This window comes from Caloenas nicobarica, chromosome 4 (assembly GCF_036013445.1).
Source record: "Caloenas nicobarica isolate bCalNic1 chromosome 4, bCalNic1.hap1, whole genome shotgun sequence".
NCBI classification, from domain to species: domain Eukaryota; kingdom Metazoa; phylum Chordata; class Aves; order Columbiformes; family Columbidae; genus Caloenas; species Caloenas nicobarica.
The window spans coordinates 60,887,877-60,910,201 of NC_088248.1; the positions used below are offsets into that span (position 1 = coordinate 60,887,877).

At 36.8% G+C, this 22,325-nt stretch overlaps 1 protein-coding gene across 2 annotated transcripts in view; it reads left to right on the plus strand.

Annotated features, from left to right (window-relative positions):
• ADGRA3 (adhesion G protein-coupled receptor A3) overlaps nt 1-21,945 on the plus strand; it is a 57,965-nt gene extending 36,020 nt beyond the window's left edge. For both annotated transcript variants that reach the window (XM_065633409.1, XM_065633410.1), the window contains 11 exons: nt 782-983; nt 3,170-3,319; nt 5,998-6,159; nt 6,476-6,679; nt 7,784-7,997; nt 8,154-8,362; nt 13,661-13,785; nt 14,317-14,440; nt 16,161-16,306; nt 20,153-20,248; nt 20,436-21,945. In XM_065633409.1, coding sequence (XP_065489481.1) covers nt 782-983; nt 3,170-3,319; nt 5,998-6,159; nt 6,476-6,679; nt 7,784-7,997; nt 8,154-8,362; nt 13,661-13,785; nt 14,317-14,440; nt 16,161-16,306; nt 20,153-20,248; nt 20,436-21,678 — 2,875 coding nt within the window. In that variant the 3' untranslated portion in view covers nt 21,679-21,945. The remainder of the gene's footprint in view (nt 1-781; nt 984-3,169; nt 3,320-5,997; nt 6,160-6,475; nt 6,680-7,783; nt 7,998-8,153; nt 8,363-13,660; nt 13,786-14,316; nt 14,441-16,160; nt 16,307-20,152; nt 20,249-20,435) is intronic.
• Nucleotides 21,946-22,325: the final 380 nt, after the last annotated feature.

The following is a 22,325-nucleotide window of genomic DNA, read 5'->3' on the forward strand; positions in this document are numbered from 1 at the left end:
TGCAGCCTAATTCAGGCATGGTTTCCTTTGAATCAGTTCTGATCTCGTGAATGATCAGTCTATGACAGGTGTATTGCGTTTGAATTTTCTGTATTTATTCATTCATTCTTTCATTTTTATCTGTATATGTTTATACAGGTACAATATGCAGTAAAATCCTAGAGGAGAAAGCTGAGAGAATAAGTTTTCTTCAAAAGTGCTTAGTTCCACATACCTTGAGTGAAAGGAATTGTTTTCTACTTAACATCATGAATGCTTTTGTTTCCCATTATTTCTGTTTGGTTGTAGTACTGCTACTGTTTATTAATTGCTGTAAAAGTAGTCTTCTGTTCATATCTGCAGTTTACTGTTGATACCAATGCAGTCATTTGAAAGTTACACTGATGCATGTGAACAGGACAAATAGAAAGCTTGCAGGGCTTTCTACTGTTTTTAACTGGTTTTATAGTGTTAATACAAAATTTTTCATGAAGTAGGCAAGGTATTTTTATTAAAAAATTGTAAACAATTTTTAGTAATTTTATGAGCACCTTTTTCTCTCCATCTGCAACCTCATGAAAGAATTCAAAAAAAGCATGCTAGGATTAGAACTCATTTTGTTAATAATACACAAATATGAACAGCTTGAAAATACTGCAGGCGAGCCAAGGTGGCCCTTTAAATAGTTTAGAGATGCTTAGTTTTGAGTGTCTCTTTATTTCATGCTGTAGTGCTTAATCCTTTTATTTACTTGTCATGTAAATTTGTCTAATTTTTTTTTTTTTTGCTTTTGGCTCCCCAGGTGGCCTAGAACATTGGCAGGCATCACAGCATACCTGCTGTGTACGCGTTACTCTGCTGGCAGTGGGATATATCCTGGCAACTCGCAAGATGAGAGAAGAGCCTGGCGCAGGTGCGACAGGGGAGGGTACTGGGCAGAAGAGGACTACTCCAGGTGCCAGTATGCAAATGATGTGACTCGAGTTCTTTATATGTTCAATCAGGTAATTTGTGCATTTCTATGAAATCAAATTCTTTAATGAAAATAAAAACTCAAAAGTCCGTTTTTGGTTTTTTTTAAGCTGGTAATACCGGTGGTCTAGATGAATTATAATGAACACATGCCTCTGAGCACAACACTAGAACTTGTAGGTTTATGTTAAGAGTTTGGTTTAATATCTGGTTTGAGTGCTCTCAAATTGAAAGTGCAAGGAAAATTTTATTCTTTGGTGTACTTGTGTGAAGTATAAGAGAATGGTACTTGTCATGGCTTTTTTTGTCAACTAAATGCCCTGTCCTGCCCACAAGCTATAGAGAAACAAGGCAGGCTGAGATTGTAATGGAGAACAGCTATTTTCATTATGATCACAGAGAATAGCAAAACTCTGCTCTACCTCTGCTGTAAACCTCTAATGGACTTGATGAGGCTGATGAGACTTAACTAGTGAAAGCAGTGAGTATTAACTAGGTGTCTGTAACCTGGTAGTACTCACCAGGATACAATAGAGTATTCTAGATTTTCAGTGTAGCTGTGAAACAAACCTTTTCAGCTCCTATCTCCTTTTGAAGCTTGTCTCTAGTTAATGCACACTTTCACAAGCACTGTTCTGCAGTGATGTACCCACCCTTGTATGTGAAATACTCCATAAACTTTGAACTTCTGGTTTGAGGTTGATGTTGTCCAGTGCAGTGAGCACTTCCACCAGCTCCCTCAGAACCCTTGGGTGGATCCCGTCCAGCCCCAGAGACCTGTGCGTGTCCAAGTGGTGTAGCAGGGGTGAGGGTCACACTGGTATCTTCAGAAAAGCAGAAGTAGAATTTCCGTATGTGAGGTAGATAACTTCCTGTTATCTGCTTAAAAATACATGCACACAGGTATGCTACACGGAAAGAGAGATCTCAAATTAATTTTCTTTTCTCAAATGGAGAATTTGGCGTGTTCTGACTTTAGGACTTGATTTTACTCATTAGAGCCTTCCTCTTTTTGTGTGTAGTAGGTCTGGAATTTTTAGCAGTATTCTGCACAGGCTTTTATTATCTCTTTGAGATTAATATTAAATGTAATATTAGAAACATCTTTAGAGCCTTTGAACACAAAGGTAGTTGACCTGTTTTGAATATTAGAACTATGCCAAGCAATTGAAATCAAGTAGAGGTCTAAGTTTAAAATGGAGTGAAACCTTTGTAGCATTTATACAAGACCATTTATATTACACTGTTCTTGTTTGCGTATTGTACAGATATAGTTTTAATATAAATTCATGTTTAAAGAAAAAAGTTTAAAGAAATTATACAGAATATCTGAATTGGAAAGTTTACTTAGTTCAGTTCTTATTATGACTTTGAACTTTATACTTTAAATGCATGGCTTTGTGTTTTAAAAAAAATAATCTTCCATTAATTGCATTCAAATCTATGTACAAGTGCTAAGACCAGCAGGGACAAACATGTTGTTGTGCTTATGTGGCACATTGCAAATCCAGTCGGGCGGCCTAGATATCTGTACACCAAAATTGGAGAGACAGAACATCTCTAGTTTGGATTATCACGGATAAACAGCATCTGAACATGAGCTGATAACACTTGCACAGCTTTCCACTGTACTATGTGAAATGTCCCATTTTTGTTCTCTGCTAGCTCAGGCACATTGATGTTGCATTTCAGCAATGAAATAATGAACTTTGTCATAGAGTCGACCTATCTTGTGGTGTTTGTGTTTTTCTTTTTTTGGTGTGTGTGTATGTATTCCATTCCAGATGATTTCTGTAATTACAGAATCAAGAGTGAATGCTACAGTAGTGATGTGTTTGAATTTCTTTTGGCTTCTCTTGCTATAAAATGCTATATTTTAGGAGCTTTGTGTTGTCGTGCCTAGGCTTTGGTATAAAGGAAGGTAAGAATTTGACAGTACTGTCTTATGCTCCTTTTCTTGGTGCAACAACTCTTCCCCTTCTAGGACAACAGGAGAGAGCCCAGTTTCTGGCTGTTGGTAGAAATGCTGGTTCTCTGGCTTGTAGGAAATGTTCTTGCTAACAGATAAGGTGGTAGTCCCTGGCTACTTAAAACACTGTGATCCCTGTGGGAATTGCTATCTTCTTCGGGAAAATTCTTATTTATTAATTGCTGAAGCATTGCCTCTATCTTGTACTTAATTTTCACTTCAAAATGCATATGTTTGTTCTCTATGTAGATGCCGCTCAACCTTACTAATGCAGTGGCAACAGCAAGACAGCTCTTGGCTTACACTGTTGAAGCAGCAAATTTTTCTGATAAGATGGATGTTATTTTTGTGGCTGAAATGATAGAGAAGTTTGGAAGGTTTGCTGAAAAATATAAAGAGGTAACTGCATAATTTGCCATCACTTTGAAGTCTGTTTGTCCTTAAGTATTCTGAGCAGTGAAACCTTCTCAACGTTAGATGCAGGCACTGAGTTAGTGGATTATCAGTTTCTATTCCGTGTTTTTGTTTGTTTAGTAGGTCCCTGAAGTTGCTGACCCATGGTCACAGACTTTGCATTCGTGCTGAGATGATCCAGCATTCACTGGACCTGTAATGTGAGTAACACCTCTGGTCAGCACTGGAGCAGGGAGATAGGTACAGTAAGTCTGTTTTTATTTAATATGGAGTGGGTCACACAGGTTTTCATTGATGTTTTTCTTATGTAAAAATACAAATAATGAAAGCCTCAGAGATCCTCTCAATAATGAATAAAACAAGACTTATCTTCTCCCCTCCTACCATGGTAGGCTGTCTTTATTCAGTATTGAGCTGTATCTCTAAGGTTTTCAGTATTCCTATATCTTGCAGGATATAAGATAAGGCATTAAAATAAAATCTTAGAGAACGCTCATTGTTGGGGAGGAAAATGTGAGTTGTTGAATAGTCCCACCAGTGGGTAGGAACTCTCTGTTTCACTGCTGAACAGAGGTTATATTGATCTCACTGTACAGTCCATGTTGGGAAGTTGGAGACCACAGCACCTCAATTATAAACTCGCACAAACAAACAGACAAATTTTCCCTGTCCACCCTCAGCAAACCATAAATGCTGGTTCTAAATTCTTTGCAGAAATCCTTGGAGAATTTTAAGGCTAAATCTCCTTTTTACAATCATGCCTTGTAATTTTTTGTGTGTGTGTGTGTATTTTGGAATTATTCAAGCAGTTCATTAAATGGCTGGTTTTGTACCCAGTCAAAAACAGAACCATGTTTTAGATTGCTGCTTGATTTGTTACATTATAAGGATGTTCTTTTCTCAACTGTGATTTATTGTATGTGGAGCGATACAATCTGGCATTACTTTGCCGTGTCTGAAGGTAATAGATGATATGAAAAAATTAAAGTTAAATTCATAGGTAGTTTTGATCTTAAACAATGTATTTTTTTATCTTAATTGGTTTGATTTTAAGTCAAAGTTTGATTTGCTGTTATATCCAATGATCATGAGTGAAATTTCATTTAATATTTTTTAGTACCTATAATTAAGATTTAGTTATTTCTTATTAGGGTATTAATCTACAAACCTTTTCTTGACACTGTATTCACTTATACCATCTTATTTAGTTTGTGTTACAGTGGCTATTCTGAAAGATAAAACTATAGATGATAAAAAGCATTTAGTAAATTTTTCATGTCAGAAGAAATAAACTGAAGGCAAATGTTCAGGAGGGTCTTAGGAGATTTTCTTAAGTTAGAACACAGTTGGAAAAACTTGTGTGTACCTTGATAAGCAGGAGATAGAATAATGTGTAATATTTTTTAAAGTATGAAACAACTTGAGTACTGTGACTTTAGGGTCTTAATACTGTTAATTTATTGTAAAACCACCCTTTGTTGATGTGTAAAACATCTTAGAATTTTCCAAGTAGTAATAAGTCATAATAAAGATCTTCAAGTAATTTAACTTTGATTTGGTTTTGAGAATTTAATGAAAAGGGCTGCAGCCTGCAAATGCTGCTTGAGGCTCTGTGTTAGCTGTTGTGAATGTTTGCTGAATTGTAGCTTCTGTCCCTAAAACTGTCAATATCTTTATATTCCTGTTCTTGCCTTTATGTTAAAAGATTTTTAAAAATAACAACAAACTACTATGTTATCTCCTTATTAGTAATATTTCGAAAGGAAATTGGGAAGCATGGATAGTAAAGGAGATGTCTTTCCAACCCCACCCTCTCTCTCTTTATGCAGAAAATTCCAGTCCCTAAATTTTAGCACTGTGAATTGCATTTCGGTCAAGTCAGCTAGAAAATACACACACCTTCACTTTTGGCCAGTTTTTGTCACTTTCTTTAATGTTGTGAAAATCCGGTGTAGGTCAGCGTTGTCAATGTAGGTGCTCATTAATTTTGGCAGAGTTGTGGCCTAAATAAATGAATTCCCTTTATATTAATGGTTTGTCCGTCACACAGAAGGCAGGGCAGGGAGTGTGAGCATAAACTTAACAGCAATGTAATTGGTGGTTTGAAAGCAGCTGTGGTACCTCTGGGTGTTTGCTATCTCTCTCATGTATAACCTGCAACATGGAACAGTTCATGCAGTATTAAAGGCAAGCAAGGAAACAATCAAAGAAAAGGCAGGCATAGCGAGAGGAAGAAAAGCAGAAGGTTGCATGCGATTTTTTGCCTGTATTACTCTTTTCTTATTATCTTCCGTCATACGTGCAAACTGTACTATTGTTGATTTATATAATAGTTTATTTTAGGTTTAAAGTTGATTATAAATAGTCCTTTTCAATAGTACAGTAGAATGTGGAGTATTACACTTTGCTTTTAATGAAATATCTGTATCTGTTTTCTAAATATAACGTAAACAGACAAAAATTAGGTTGGCATAACATTTTTCTTGAATGGAGGTGAATGTCTCAGTCAAAGTATTTCAGTATCTCAACGTGACAAGTGGTGATTGAAACAGCCAATTTTCTTTCGCTTTTTGTGCTGACAAGTTGCTTTGTATTTTCTGATAATGATCCTACTTGACAAATACTTTGAAAGATAAACTAATCTTATTTATTTTCCCTGTTAGCTTGGTGATGTGATGGTGGACATAGCAAGTAATATTATGCTAGCTGATGAACGTGTTCTGTGGATGGCACAAAGGGAAGCCAAGGCTTGCACTAGAATTGTACAGTGCCTACAGAAAATTGCTATGTATCGGCTTGCAAATGGGGCTCAAGTTTATTCTACCGTAAGTACAAATTTATTTATTTAGAAGACATTTTGCTGGCTCTTGAGTTTCAATAGCCTTTTATTTTTCTTAATAGATGTTGGCGTTATCCAAAACGCCTACCATTTCTGTAGGGAGAAGAGAAATACTCTGAACAGATTTATCCCTGCCAGATAAACAGAAACATTTTTCTGGGTGGTGTTGGTGGGGTTTTTTTGGTGGTGGTTTTTTGTTGGTTTGGTTTGGTTTCTATTAAGGCAGAGAATCCATTCAAGACTATTTATTATTCTTCCTGTGAAGTGTAAAATTATTTAATGTTTGACTTTTTTCATCACAGTACTCTCCAAATATTGCTCTTGAGGCTTATGTAATAAAAGCTGCTGGTTTCACTGGGATGACATGCACCGTATTTCAGAAAGTGGCTACATCAGACCGTACAGGACTCAGTGATTATGGGAGAAGAGATCCAGATGGAAATCTAGATAAACAATTAAGCTTTAAGTGCAACGTTTCAAATACACTGTCAAGTCTGGCTCTAAAGGTCGGATACTCATTGTTTCACTACTGTCGTAATATCTTAGATATGAATCATTTAGAAAGCAAGCTTATATTATTAACTTTTAATGTTGAAGTAGCATTTTTACGTAATCCAGAATGGCTGTGACAAAAGATAATTAAAGTCACAAAGGATAATGAAGTTTGATTTTATAATATATTTTTAATGGACACCATTTTTAATGAGTGGGTGTGGTTTTCTTTATTAAAACCTCCTAAGTTGAAGGATGCTTTCTGATCTTTTCATAAGTGTGGAAATTGAAATACTCCCTACTTCATAATGATGCTTAGCTTTATTTTGCTGTATATTCACCTTCATTACATATTAAATCAGGTATTACCAGTCTCCTTAGATATCTGAAATACTCTGCTTAGTGATACTGTTATTAAGCATGAAGTAGAAAATAGACCTGAAAGGTTAAGTTGATTTGCATGTACATGTGCATGTGTGCGCGCGCGCACACACACGTATATATATATATATATATATGTATGTGGGTGTGTATGGAATGGAAACTCTTCCTCATATTCTATAGATTTTTTTTTTTTTCAGTTACGTTCCCCAACATACCAATTTGCTTTTATTGCTTCATTTGCCTGAACATCACTGCAGGGTGTATATTTGAAATCATATTTATGTAATTCTGTGAAATCACATGCAGGCTTCCCTACTCTAGCGTAATTTATATACAAGTTATTAAAACCTGTTTGTATACAGTGTTTCATTTTGAATGGTACTAATGCACAATTACAGCATTTCTTTGTCTGCTTATCTTGGTTACTGCTTCTAGTTGCCAGTAGTTTAATCTGGAAAACTCTTGAAATACTTTACTGTTATCAACTTCAACTTTACTCTCTGTAACAAGTAAGGTAACTGCAGATTCTTAGCTTGCTTTTTCTTTTAAAGAAAGTGTCAAGACTTTAATAAACCAATTGGACTATTTTATCATGGATTACTTGGAAACACTGTCAAATAGGTTTGTCACAATACATAGTTAATCTCTGACACTGTTCAGTTGGAGTTGCTAATTTAATCTCTGTAAAGAATTTCATTTTCTCTTTAAAACGTTAAAAATCTGTTTATTTGTAGAACACAATTGTAGAGGCTTCTATCCAGTTGCCAGCTTCCCTTTTCACCCAAAAGCAAAAAAGAGAAATCAAACCAGCAGATGAATCTGTCTACAAGCTTCAGCTTATTGCATTTCGCAATGGAAAGCTTTTTCCAGCAACAGGGAATTCGACAAATCTGGCTGATGATGGGAAACGTCGTACAGTTGTAACACCGGTTATTCTTACCAAGATAGGTTTGTTTTTTTATTGCTACTTTTTAATGATCTTTAAAAATCAGAAACATTTTCGACTCCTTTGTTTTTACTATTGTATATCTAATAAAAAGTTTTTAGCACCAGATGTGTTACATGTTGAGAAATTTATGTGCAAATGCATTTCTTTTGTAACAGATGATTTAAACCTAGCCAGTCATCACGTTCCTATAAATGTGACACTGCGGCGCATTGCACATGGAGCAGATGCTGTTGCAGCTCAGTGGGACTTTGATCTACTGAATGGACAAGGGGGATGGAAATCTGATGGTTGTCGCATTCTTCTATCCGATGAAAATATTACTACCATTCAGTGCTACTCCCTCAGCAACTACGCCGTTTTAATGGTATGAGACTTAGAATTACATGTCTCTTCCTGGAACTTAAAAATATGCAAAATACAATTCTGTTTCTTTTTTTTCTTGCATTAAAGAAAACGAGCATTCCCATATTCCATTTCACGTAAAACTAGACATAAGATATAAATGTTGATGTAAGATGAAGTTTAAGTGGAAATCTGTCAAAGTGGAATTAATTGCTGAGTATACTAAACACAAAAGACTTTTCATATAAAAAGTACTATATTATAGGAAGCCATTTTAATGAGCTAGTTAATCAAATAGGCTTTTATGAACTGTAGTCTAACAATGACAGTTTAAAATAGAGAAAGGTAACAGTCAAAAAAATAATATTTTCTGTGCTAGATAAAAATTGTTAGTTTTGTCTCTTGGCAGGACTGTTTTCCAGCTATTTTTTTTCTATGATCTGTGACCAGAGATTTGCTATTTCACTGCAAATCAGCTATTCATTCACTAGTATGTAGGTCTGTTACCAGAAGATATCAATTGAAAAAGGAAAATAAAATCAAAGCGCTTAATTACCATCCAACATGTTTTTGAAATATCACTTAAAAAAATAGTATCTGAACTCTAGTCTTAGTATATTGATGGCAATAGAATGGTTAACCAGTTCTAAAATATAGTGATCATTAAAGAAGGGAGCGAGACACGTTTAGTGCACTTCAGTCATGAAGTAGGTTTTCTTATTTGCCTGTTCCCGGAGCTCTTCATTTCAGAATTTGGCCTGTGAAGCTTCCCTTTTTACAGATGGTGACTGCTACTCTGCTCGTCAGTCATCACCACAGATGCTAAATGATAAAATGTGATACAGAAGAACGGTAGGCTAGTAGGAAGCTGAGTGAAATAGTAACAGGTTTAGGAAATCTTGTTAGCTTAAGTGTAAATTTGGTGTGGGTTTTGTTGTAGGTAATGTGCTTTGTGTGGAATTAAATAGATATTTTAATGTAATTGTACGTGGAAGGAAGAAGATTAGTTTATGATGAGCAGTGCATGAAAAGTTGCTATTTTTCAAAAATCTATCTCCTAAGAGAATTAAGTAGCAGAATACCAAAAAGCTAAACATAAATAAAATTAAGATTTATATGCCAAGCTTTTTAAAAGAGCTCAAAGAAAGCAACTTTTCACTTTACCTCTGAAGGTACTGTTTTAAGTAACTTCAGACAGTTAAAATACTATAGTTCCATTTGATATTTTTCAAATGTAATCCTTTCCTAAAACATAACAGCATTCTTTAAAATGGAATTAAACTCCATTTGTATGTGTAGTGTGCGTGTAAAGAGAGATTATGCTTTAAATTGGTCACATTTCTGCCATCTGGAGGTAGAAAAATGAAAAGCATATTCAATCTGCTGCTGTAAATGACTATTTCTAAATTAATACATGGTAAGATTATATCAGTATCTTATTGTGAGTTATGTAGAGAACTGTTGACAATCAGAAATCAAAAAGGTTAGAGGGAGAGGCAGCTTTCTTTTCTGCCAGTGGCTCTCATTCTATGCTTGCTCGAAACTGATATTCCTTAAATATTTAGCTATTTCCCAAAATGTTGTACTGTAGAGACTGGAGCGGAGGGACTAGGTGGAGGAGGACAGAGTAACATTCATTTGTTAGATCAGGGATGTCAAACTTGTTTTCACTGGGGGCCACGTCAGCCTCACGGTTGCCTTCAGAGGGCCAAATGTAATTTTAGGACTACTCCTACATTTATACAGTCCTAAAATTACATTTGGCCCTCTGAAGGCAACCGTGAGGCTGACGTGGCCCCCAGTGAGAACGAGGCTGACACCCCTGTGTTAGATGGTCCTTGCACGTAGTTAATACGCTGCAAAAGCTCTGGATGTCTAAGTGGCTGTTGAAAATGGTTTTCATAATGTCTATCGTATATTAACTAAGAAAAGCAATAACAGCCTGTTTCATTTGTGAACTCTCACAGTGTTGTGAAGGTCTGGATTCTGGTCCCAGGCTCATAGGAAATTCTTTTGGCTTCAGTTTTAGAAGTTTGGCTTTTAATTCAGCAGCTGTCATTAACATCAAGTACATGAACAGTAGTGGCAGGAGGAACTGGAATGCAATATTCCATCATCCTGACTGGATGGTGTATGACTTAACCAGCATTATTTCACTTTTTTTCAGTCTACTTTGCCTTAGTACGTATGTGTGTAGAAGAAAGCAGGTTGTGATATACTGACTCGTCTTCATACATTCCAGAACATAATGTAAAGTCCTCTCTGACAAGGAAACCCATAACTGAGTGCCTAGTTTTCTAATCTTAGTAACTTCAGAAGATACAGTTATAAAATTTTGTATTTATTTGGAAATTATTTTAACCACTGTTTAATAATACAAGACATAACCAGGAAGCTCAGCTGAAATCTCATTCGTATAGGCCTGCAGCAGATTAAATAAAACTAACAATGGTAGTTGAGAAGAAACAGAGTTCTGCTAGTTTGCCATAAATGCCCTAATGTTCTTCTTAATGTTATCTCTATGGTTACTTTACTGTCATTCTTTTTTACTAAATTATTATTTAAGATCAGTTTAGTTCAGAAATAACATAATTAGCTCCCTGTACTCCTTTTAGCGGATCTGATTAAAAATGTCAGCGCAATTACTAGGAATTCCATTGACTTAGTGAGTGTTGGGGCAAGGCCTTTGCTGACTAGGCTAGGCATACTGATTTTTCTCAGATGTTTTAGAAGTTTATTGTAAATCTTGTGATTTTCGTAGCCCTTGTTCTCAACGTTCACACAAATACATGCAGACATCTTGTTACCTGTCACCAATCTGGAAGCAGCAACTGGAATTCTCCTACAGTTCCTGTTCTCTGATACTCACCGGCTGTGGGTGCCAGTGCATTTGCTCATGCTTGTAGCAGCACTGAGTTCCTAGGAATCTGCAGCTGGAGATCAACCAGGCCATGGGTAGTGTTGAAATCGGATAATACTGCCTGCCTGAGGCATGTGATTTTATGATCTTTCTCCAAGTGTTTTTTCCAAGTGCCAAAGAAAACCAAATACATAAAAATCAAACTGACAATCTGATTAAATTAGTTTGAAATGAGGTAGGTGAGTTAGTTAAAAATACCAAACTTATATTCTGATGAAAGAACAATTGAAGGAGTGGTGAAGAGACTGCTGACTCTAATTTAATTGTAGGCCTCAATTCAAGAACTCTTCTGTCCATGAAATCAGATTACCCATCTTAACTTTAAAAACAGATTGTATATCACTGTGGTTTTTCTCACAACAAACTGAAGCTTCCTCCTAATGTTCTACTGTTCTTTGTGAATGCCAAATTTGTTCTCCTTTCCCCCAGCACACTTTTGAACTTTGCCAACTCTAGAGGTTTAGGAGTGACTCAGAGGTGAGAGACATTTCTGTATCCTGTCCCTTCTGAAAAATTAAAATAGCTTTTCCAGTGATCTTAGTTAAACAAATTTATTTTATTTTGTGCTGGAAGGGATGGATGTTATGTTGGTTTGGGGTTTGTGGATTTGTGTGGATTTTACCCCCGTGCCCCCAGCATTCATTACCATAATGGAAATGGAACTCCAGTAAGTTGTAACTGCATCTAAGCAGAATTATTTCTTCTTGCTATTGTTAATAAATGAAAATGTCACCCCTTAAATGTCATTTGAAATACTGCCATGCTTTAACAGTCCAAGGTCCCATTTCATGCTTACTCCTTAAGTAACATTTTGATGGGTGGGTTCAGAAGACTTGAACAAAGCTAAAGAGCTGTTGAATTATTTTTGAGTTGTCAACTATATATTCCAGTCAAACAGTAATCATAGAATAACAGTCTGGTAGGGAGAACGTCTGGATGTCATTTGGTCCAATTATCTGCTTGAAGTTTGAGCTTCAAAGTCAGATCATATTGCTCCAGGTCATACTCAGTCAAGCTTTGAGTATGTACAAGGGCAGAGTCTCTCTGGCCAGTGTGTGCCCACTGCCATTACGATTTTTTTCCTATATCTGATCAGAACTTTCCATGTTGCTGATAATGTCCATTGCTTCTCATTATTTCATGGTTCAGCTCCAAGAAGAGTTTGACTCAGTCTTCTTTATACCATCCCAGTAGGTAGTTCAAGATGAGTTTTCTTCTGTCTTCCTAAAGATGAACAAACTCAGACATTTAGCCTCAGACATTGTATGCTTCAGCCTGCTAATCGTCCCAGTGACCTGTTAGACTTGCTCCATCCAGTATGTCAGTGCCTTTCTTGTACTGGTGAGCCTCAGATTGAAGACAGTTCTGAGGAGATGGTGTCACAGTACTGAACAGAGGGGAATAACCACTTCACCCACTTGCTGTGTTTTTTGCTAGTACAGCAAAGTCTGGCCTTGGGCCACAGGCTGCACTGCTGACTTGGGGTCAGCTTTTGTCTGCCAGTACCCTCAAGTGGTTCTTTGGTTGCTTTCTAATAAGGCAAGTGCCCAGCCTTTATTTTTGCACGCATGAGGTTATTACATCCCAGATGCAGATCTTTTAGCATTTACCTTCGCTAAATTTCATTATATCAGCCCATTATTCTGCCTCACGAACATCGCTCTGAATATCCTCCAATCTACTGGTCAGTCCCTCCAGTCTATAGCATCATCTGCAGACTTCACAGAATCACAGAATGTTAAGGATGGAAGGGACCTCGAAAGATCATCTAGTCCAATCCCCCCGCCGGAGCAGGAACACCTGGATGAGGTTACACAGGAAGGCGTCCAGGCGGGTTTTGAATGTCTCCAGAGAAGGAGACTCTACAACCTCCCTGGGCAGCCTGTTCCAGTGCTCTGTCACCATCACTGAGAAGAAGTTTCTTCTCAAATTTAAGTTGGAACCTCCTGTGTTCCAGTTTGTACTGATTAGCCCTTGTCCTATAGGACTTGCTGGGGGCCCTTCCTGTAATGTTCTTTGGGTTGTTGCAGAAGATAATAATCATAACTGAAACGCACAGTTGTTCTACATGCTATACATATAAATATTTTAGGAAGAAGAAAATGGTGTGTGTCTATAAGCTGCTGACTTCTCTCTGTATTAAAGTATGTATGAAGTTTAAGTGTTCTGTAAGATGGGTGACTGCATTTATAAAGATCAGCCAGAATAGCAGGTAATAGTGGAAGAAAGCCAGAAACATCAAATAATAAAAAGTTGGAGGGTTGGCTTTAGGGTAGGGTGGGGGGAAGACATTTCATCTAGAAGGTTCCTGTTACTACTTAATTTGTGCTTCCTTTTCCATTCCCCACCCTCACAAAATGAAGAGATAAGGTGAACTAATGTTAATTTTGTTTTTGTCAGGACTTGACAGGAGCTGAATTATATACGCAGCCAGCTGATCTTTTGCATCCAGTAATTTATGCCACTGCCATGGTTTTGCTAATGTGTCTGTTGATGATCATAGTCAGTTACATATACCATCACAGGTATGAATCAAAGTTACTAGACTTAAAAAATTAGTTTCATAGTGCTTAGACTACTTTTTCTTTTTGATAATACAGTGATCTGCATTTGTGAGGGGTTTTTTTTTCCCTATAAAATTTGTTGATGCAAACTAATAGCTAAGCATGTGTTCTTGAGTATGAAAATTTAGTTCTCCTAACCATGTATCTCTTTAATTTTTCACTTTTCGCTTTTGCTACATGATGAAAGAGTCCACTCAAGCACGATGGTAGAATTTAACAAACTCTTCAGCCTTTTACACTTCTGTTGATGTGAAAGCTTGAAGCCTAAAATTTTTGAATCAGGCCCCAAATAGTTGTATAAAGCGAGTTAATAGGAGGGTGTTTTAATTTCTTGTGATGAAGACCAGAGATTATATTTGATTACAAAGTACATGATAGTCAAACAATCATTAACAGTAATTATATCTCATTTATCACAAGTGTATCATGCTAGTTTCTGAAAGACAATAATGCAGCTGTGTTTTATGTTGTCTAATTTGTTTCTTTTAACAGTGTGATCAGGATCAGTGTAAAAAGCTGGCATATGCTAGTTAACCTGAGCTTTCATATTTTCCTGACATGTGTGATGTTTATTGGAGGCATAACTCAGACCAGGAACGCCAGCATTTGCCAAGCAGTAAGTAGACATGCAAACACTTCAAAAAATTAGTTACCAGTCTCATCCTCTTATATATGTATACACTCCCCTTGCCTCCTACAGAACTGTCGTACTGTACAGGCATTTTCATCAGAATGTAAAATTTAGACCAAAAAATGATTTATTTTGTTACTTTTAAGATTTCTCTTGTATTTTCATCCAGCCATGAAGATAAAACTAGTTTGTTACTTGAAAACTGGAAAAATATTTCAGAAGTGCAACAGAAATATTTTTTGTCCAAAATGCTATCACAAAGAAATGTGATACCTGTTTGTTTTATTTTTGAGACTTACTTGTTATGAAATTGTTTTATAGGCTTGTATGTGGCCTTTACAGACCTTGAGAAAACTGATTTCCACAGGTATTAAAAGAGTTATTTCTATTTGCTCAGTACAACCTAAAAGGGAGGGAGGGAGTTTCTAGTCAGAGACCAATGCTTTCTCTAAACAAACATCACTGGCTTTATTGAGAGTGCTCTTTTATATTGATTTGTTTTGTAAGATTTGGCCATCGCTAATTCAGTTGTAGTGTTTCAGTATAATAACAGTAGCCACTTTGGAATTATATCAGTGAAATTTTTGTTTTCTTTTTTTCCATCCAGTGCTTCAGAAGTTTCTAGTCCTTCAGCATGATATTCCATAATGTTTCTTTTTGAATTTACAGTAATGAGGTTGACAGTTCAAAGTGTTGCAATAAAATGTCTCTGATCCTTCCCTTACAAATATAAAGAGAATGCTTGTCTGTGCGCACACGCACACGTATATATGGAGATGAGGAAATAGTTTGACAAACGGTAATCTTTTTTTCTTGCATTCTTGGAGACAGTAACCCTCCAAGAGAAATTCTGTGATATGGAGGGTGTTGTTTAAGAGTTGTGCTTTCACTGGTGATTGAAACTTGCAAGGAACCACCTCCAGTCATCTTAAAAGAAACTGAAGCGTCGCCTCTTCTATGCATGTGCTGTCGTTTAAGGGACATATGAAACCTACTTCTCGCAGTCACTTCATCTGAGTATTGGATTTTAAGTAAGGAAATACAGGACAACCAGATTGTGGCTTTCCTCAACAAAACCCTAGGGACTTAAAAGACGTTCTGGGAACTCCCAAGAAAAGAATGTTCACTTCAGAAAATAATGCAGATGCAAATGGATCTGTCAGACAACCATTTTCTTAACAGCAGTGCCCAGTCAGTCTGTGGTGGCTGGTTAAATATCCAAAGTATGACACTTCCTGTTTTTTTTTTTTGCATTATATTAAAATCACTGAGTGTTAGCAGTCTGTATTTTGCCACCTGCTACATAGTTACCGTAATACCATTGGTTTGCTGTTCTCTTTTTTTCAGTTTGAATAGTATCTGTAACACAAGATATTTTAAAGTGTTCCACGAAGTGTATGATTGATATGTAATCTTAAAAATGCTGGCCAGCAAAGTTGTTCCCACGTTACTAAGTTTTCCTTCCACTAGAAGCAACTGTAAATATGTAGCATTTCCAGATTCAGCTGATAGGAAGATGGATTTGCATAACATTTTGGTTTTTTGAAACCCACATTGAACAGTCATAGTAAAATAAAAGGATTTTTTCTTCTCTTGAACTGAGCTTTTGAAAACTCAGGCTCTATGCAAGTTTTGTGTTAAATTATTAATTATTTAACTTGTAGAAAGGAAATGTTTGGGGCTTAATTTTTTTTTTTTTCTTAAGGTTGGGATAATTCTCCATTATTCCACTCTTGCGACAGTACTGTGGCTGGGAGTGACATCTCGTAATATTTACAAGCAAGTAACCAAAAAAGTAAAAAGATGTCAAGATCCTGATGAGCCACCTCCTCCACCCAGACCAATGCTAAGGTGAGCTTATTGTTTGTTTCTGCAGCTCATTATTTCCCAGGTTACTGTGCTTATGTTCTGACCAAAAAACGTAACAGGTCACTACTGTGTTTTTGCAAGTGCCTTTCATAAAATACTTTCTTTCCAAATCCATAAAGTCATTTCTCAGCATTATGTTAAGGAGAGTGAGGTGAAGGACGATTGGTCTTGGCGTATTACTGTTGCAATGCTGTGTTCGTGATCTGTAAACTAAGAAATGGGTGGTGTTTCAGTGTCACCACTGGAGCTTTGATTAGGAATTCAGAGAGCAGCGTTCCTATTAAGTTATCATAGAAGAAAGAATATGGAGAACTGTTATCACACAATTAACAAACACTGCAATTTAAATAAATAAAGTTTAATATGTTTTCCAAAGGTTGGTTACAAATAATTTGAAAAATAAGTATCACTCATTATCAAATGAAAATAGAGTTCTTTGTGAAGCATTCCTCTTAGAATGTTTATTTCTGAAATCATTGAAATGAGATAAACTGATTGTCTCTGAAATTCTGATGTGAAATACTTTTTAATAGAAAACATTAACATACTTCATTCACGGAGCTTACTGAGCCTCTTATTAATTAAAAACTGCTAAGCTGAAATTCTCCACAAGGTGGCAGAAGTTGATTAACTTCGATTAGTTATAGGCAAATACTTGGAAAGCTTGATTTTAAAGTACAGAGACTGCAGAAAATCAGAAATGCTTTTCTGAATATCATCAACTATGTACAAGCATATAGAAATATTTGATTGATAAATTAGAAGGTAGATGGTTTATATGTATATCACTTAAGTGTTGTCTTTGCTTTCCTTTTATTATTTTTCTTTCTTAAAAAGTAAAAAAAAGTAAATCTGTTGTATTCACTGTATGATATTGTGCCCATCACCAACTGTGTGCCTTCCAGCAGGGTACTGAGGAACCTTTTTAACATCTGTTGTGATTATTTTTTTTTCGTCATAGAGTTCTTGCTTTGGAAAATGTTACAGTAAAATTACTGGCCTCACAGGCGCAGTTCTGCATAGACATACACATGTACATACCATTTCATATCTGGACACCTCATCTGTGACAGTGGCAGTAACTTTGGAGACAAGCATCAGAACAGAGTAAACTTGCTTCATGTTTTTCAGATTTACTCAAAACCCAACTTATTGCAGATCAGGGATTTCTTTAGATGTGTGATGGTTTTGCATGGAATCGCCATAGAAGGTTCTTTTTTTGTTCGTCAGTTGTCTTTTAAGCTTATGTTCAAAACAAAACTTCCTATAGTGGCACAGCACAAAGAGTTTTGTGCAAGAGTTTCTTGCTTGTTTGGAACTGGTCACCTACTGTTATCATGCCCCTTGTTACTGGAATTTAGAGAGACAAACCAACTGATTCTTTGTTGGCCTCCACACTGTTTATATTCCTCCTCCGTGTGCCTTTTCAGAATTACAAAGGGTCTTTTGGAACAGAAAAAAAAGCACTGATAACTGTATGTAGGTACACATTTTTCTCCTTATTTTCCATATGTAAATTATTCTGCCTTATGTGCTTTGGGTTTAAAGAAGTCTGCCTTACAGGTGATAGGTGGACATGATATTTACACTGATCTTCAGTTTCCGTAGGTATTTTCTGAGGGTGGACTTCATACCTGTTAAACTTCCTTCCCCTCTAGCATAGATAAGATGTATTCTTAGATTTATCATAGGATAGATTTATTCTTTATTTGGGAAAATTCATTGCATGCAAGGCAGTTTTGTTGGTGATGATGATCTTCATTATATATTAAATGGGACTTTGTCACAGGTCATGAACAAGGTGGAAAAAGACTTTGAAATGGATCTGGGGTTCTTCAGAAAGTTGCCATAGGCATTAGACGGGAGATTTTTTTGTGGCTCACAGTAGCTGTGTTGAGAAGAAAGTGCAACACTTGGCACTGACTGGAATTTCTTAACTGTGAAGAACTTTATGCCAAGTATATTTTCTTGCCATGCCAGGCAAGAAAGTGTAAAAATAACTGAGGTCCTCAGCTGCCAGTCACAAGAAGGAAATGGAGTTTGTTGTGCAGAAGCTGTATTTTGTTCTGCAGACTACAACCGAGACAAAAGGAAACGGTTTCAATTTTTTATACATAAAAGAACCGCTTTGCAAAGAACCTTGCTGAAGATCTTAATGGGATACTTCATGTAGAGCATAAAATAAAAATACAAATATTTGTATTTTGTAAATTTTATTTTAAAATAAATACAAATATTTTTACTACTGTAATACAAATACTGGGTGACTGCTCTACTTAGAAACACAACATTTCACTATTTACATTTCTTTTTTGTTACCATCCTAACACCTCTTTTGTACCTGTCATTAGATTTGTTTTTCTGTTTTTGATCTAACTTAAGGAAAAGTTTTAGCTTGTACAGCATTCAGCCCCAAAATCTGAATATTACTTTGTGCATCCTCTAGCATGCTTTGTCTGTGTTTTTTTAATTACTATTTTGTTCATACAGCTCCCTGTTGCGCGATAGTTTTGGTTTGTAATTTGGACTCTTAGGAATTGCTGAAGACTTAGACACTGCAACACACAACCATGCACTTTGTTTTTTTTGGTGTTGGTACTTGGTGTCTCAGTATGGTTCAAGGCCAGTTTTAAAGATGTTCCTTCAATGCAGCAAACTGAACTATGGATGCAAACAATCCATATTGCTTCACTCTCTCACCGATAACAATTTGCCTTGTTTAGAATGGGCATCACCTGTCTGTTCATGTTTGAGTAGTGATGCCTCTTTGAGGCAGTGATTTGGTAACTTGTAGTGAAAGATAAGTAGAGTAAAATGCCACAACGATCTTCTTCATCTGGCCAGCTTCTGATTGCTACATCAAGATACAGAATAAACCAATGCCATAGGATTCAGCATCTAAGAAATATACTTAGTGTACCTAGACTTCGAAGAGATTTAATTTATTTTAGAATGTTGGTTTGTGTCTTAAGTGAGACAGCAGAAACTTCTGGTGAATAATCTAAAATGCAGTGAAAAGGTCCAGGACCATTGGAATTGGTGTCTCCTGTTGAAAAAGCAAACTACCCATCCACATGTCACAGTAGTAGTTTTTGCTGCATGTTCTAATCTGAATTTGGACTGGATTAGCATAAGATACAGGACAGAGTGGTATTAGAATGATTATCAGTAGTTATTGAGCTGCCACTAATGAATTCAATGTGAATTTATGGAGATTGGAATGAAAAGTTAGATACTCAAACAGCATGTGCCCTTGTCCTTGTGAAGGCTTAAGATTTATTAACACCAGCACAGGGAAGCAGGAGGTATATACTATGAGATTACAGAGTCCATTAAAAATAAATACATAAAACCAACACCACCCCCCCAGGCCCCTCTACACACACACACCCCCCCACACACACATCCACACCACCACCCACAAGTAACAGGAGTTCTTATGACTGATCTTCTGCACTCGGTGTCCATAATATCAGGCAAGTTCATCTCTGGAGCAAGAGACAAACCACTTACTGCTTTCTTTCCAAGCTTCTGTATTCTCTTCCATCAGTTTACAACTTTTGACTGCCAGCTTTTGCTTCTTCCTTCTGTATATATTTTAATTCAGTGCCTGCAAGGGAGGTGAGTTGTTGAGAGAGGTGGTTTACAACAGGAGGAAAAATACAGTAGCAAGGAAGCCTTAGAAATAAATGATATTGCAAAAGGCCAAACCTGATTTACCCTATTTATTTTCTTAAAGAACTTGCATATTTCCAGAACCCGTCATGGTGACTGAATAAAATCCATTGCCATTAAGCAGCCACTGATTATAAGGGCTTTACTTTCTAGGTTCTACCTCATTGGTGGAGGGATCCCTATCATCGTTTGTGGAATAACAGCAGCAGCAAACATCCGAAATTATGGCAGCAGACCTAACGCTCCTTAGTAAGTACCATATCACTGAGAGCGCTGTCTTAAGATTTCATGGATTTCCTTTTCTAAGTACTTGTTGCAATTAATTCTGATTCTTTCAGAAAATATAACACAGCCAAAGTACAATTATGAACTGATAAAGCATAAGTGACTTGTGAGATGATGTCCATTTTGATTCTTTGGTTTGTTTGTTTTCCAGTTGCTGGATGACTTGGGAGCCCAGCTTGGGAGCATTTTATGGACCAGCTAGCTTTATAATTTTCATAAACTGTATGTATTTTCTCAGCATATTCATACAACTAAAACGTCACCCTGAACGTAAATATGAACTTAAAGAACCTGTTGAGGAACAGCAGCGTCTGGCAACCAATGAACATGGGGAACTGGCTCATCAAGATTCGTTGTCTGTGTCTCTGGTTTCCACATCTGCTTTGGAGAACGAGCACAGTTTTCAAGCCCAGCTGCTGGGAGTGGGCCTTACTTTGCTTTTGTACGTCGCTCTGTGGATCTTTGGAGCTCTGTCGGTTTCCCTGTATTACCCCATGGACCTGATCTTCAGCTGTTTTTTTGGGGCAACGTGTTTAAGCTTCAGTGCCTTTCTTATGGTGCACCATTGTATTAACAGGGAAGATGTCAGGCATGCATGGATAATGACTTGCTGCCCTGGAAGGAGCACGTATTCAGTGCAAGTAAACGTGCAGCCCTCCAGTTCCAGTGGAACCAACGGAGAGGCCCCCAAGTGCACCAACAGTAGCGCAGAATCTTCATGCACAAATAAAAGTGCATCAAGCCTAAAAAATTCTTCTCAAGGCTGTAAACTAACAAACTTACAAGCTGCAGCAGCTCAGTGCCACCCTACTTCGCTGCCATTGAACACAGGTCCTCAGCTTGATAACAGCCTCACTGAACATTCAGTGGATAACGATATCAAAATGCATGTGGCTCCCTTAGAGGTACAGTTTCGGACAAATGGACACGCAAGTCGGCATCATAAGAACAGAAGCAAGGGACATCGTGCTAGCAGGCTTGCAGTATTGAGGGAATACGCGTATGATGTTCCCACAAGCGTGGAAGGAAGCGTGCAGAACGGCTTGCCTAAAAGTCGGCAAAGCAACAGCGAAGGGCATTCAAGGAGCCGAAGAGCCTATTTGGCGTATAGAGAACGTCAGTATAACCAGTCCCAACAAGATAGCAGCGATGCTTGCAGTACGCTTCCAAAAAGTAGCAGAAATACTGAAAAAACAATAGCTTCCAACAACAAAAAAGATATTATAAGGAAACCAATAGCAGTTGAACTTGAAAACCAACAAAAATCTTATGGCTTAAATTTAGCCATTCAGAACGGACCGCTTAAAAGCAGTGGACAGGATGGACCCTTGCTCACTGCAGACAGTACTGGTAATATTAGAACTGGGTTGTGGAAACACGAAACTACTGTGTAGCATTATAATTCATTGCGGGACGAATCCATATGAACTGTGATTACACATTCCTTAATGCTGATAACACTTTTAAAGACTGTTTACAAACTAGGTACTTTATGCAGGGAGAGAACAAAGATAATCTGCCAAGCAAAAGATTGTATATGTTACTATCTTTGCTGTTCTTACAAAGATGAACTTTTGGTATTTTGTGAAGTGTTTTTTTGAAGCGTCAGTCTTGAGAGATGCAGAACATAACTTTGTACATTTTAATTTTTTACCTGTAACCCTGCAGATGTGTCCACAACACATTTCAAATTTGTATTTAAATGTATAATAAATAGTATTTTCTACAGCAGTGCAATGTTGCACTTATTTGTTGGCTTTTTTTTAAATATTATTGCACTGAATGTCATCTGGAGTTTTATTACTTCGTTATCTGAAACTTTGGAGTTTCAGTTACGAAAGAAATTTTTTGGTGTCTGAAATAGACAATGCCAATAGCTCAATTAATTGCATAAGACCTAGAATTTGTTTGAAATGAAGAAGCTACATTTTAGAGAGACTTTTAGTGTAGAGGCAACTCGCTTACTCCAAAATCCTTGTCTTGTATTGCTGCATAAGTTAGCTATATTTTCAAATGGCTGTGGATTATTCTAAAGCACTTG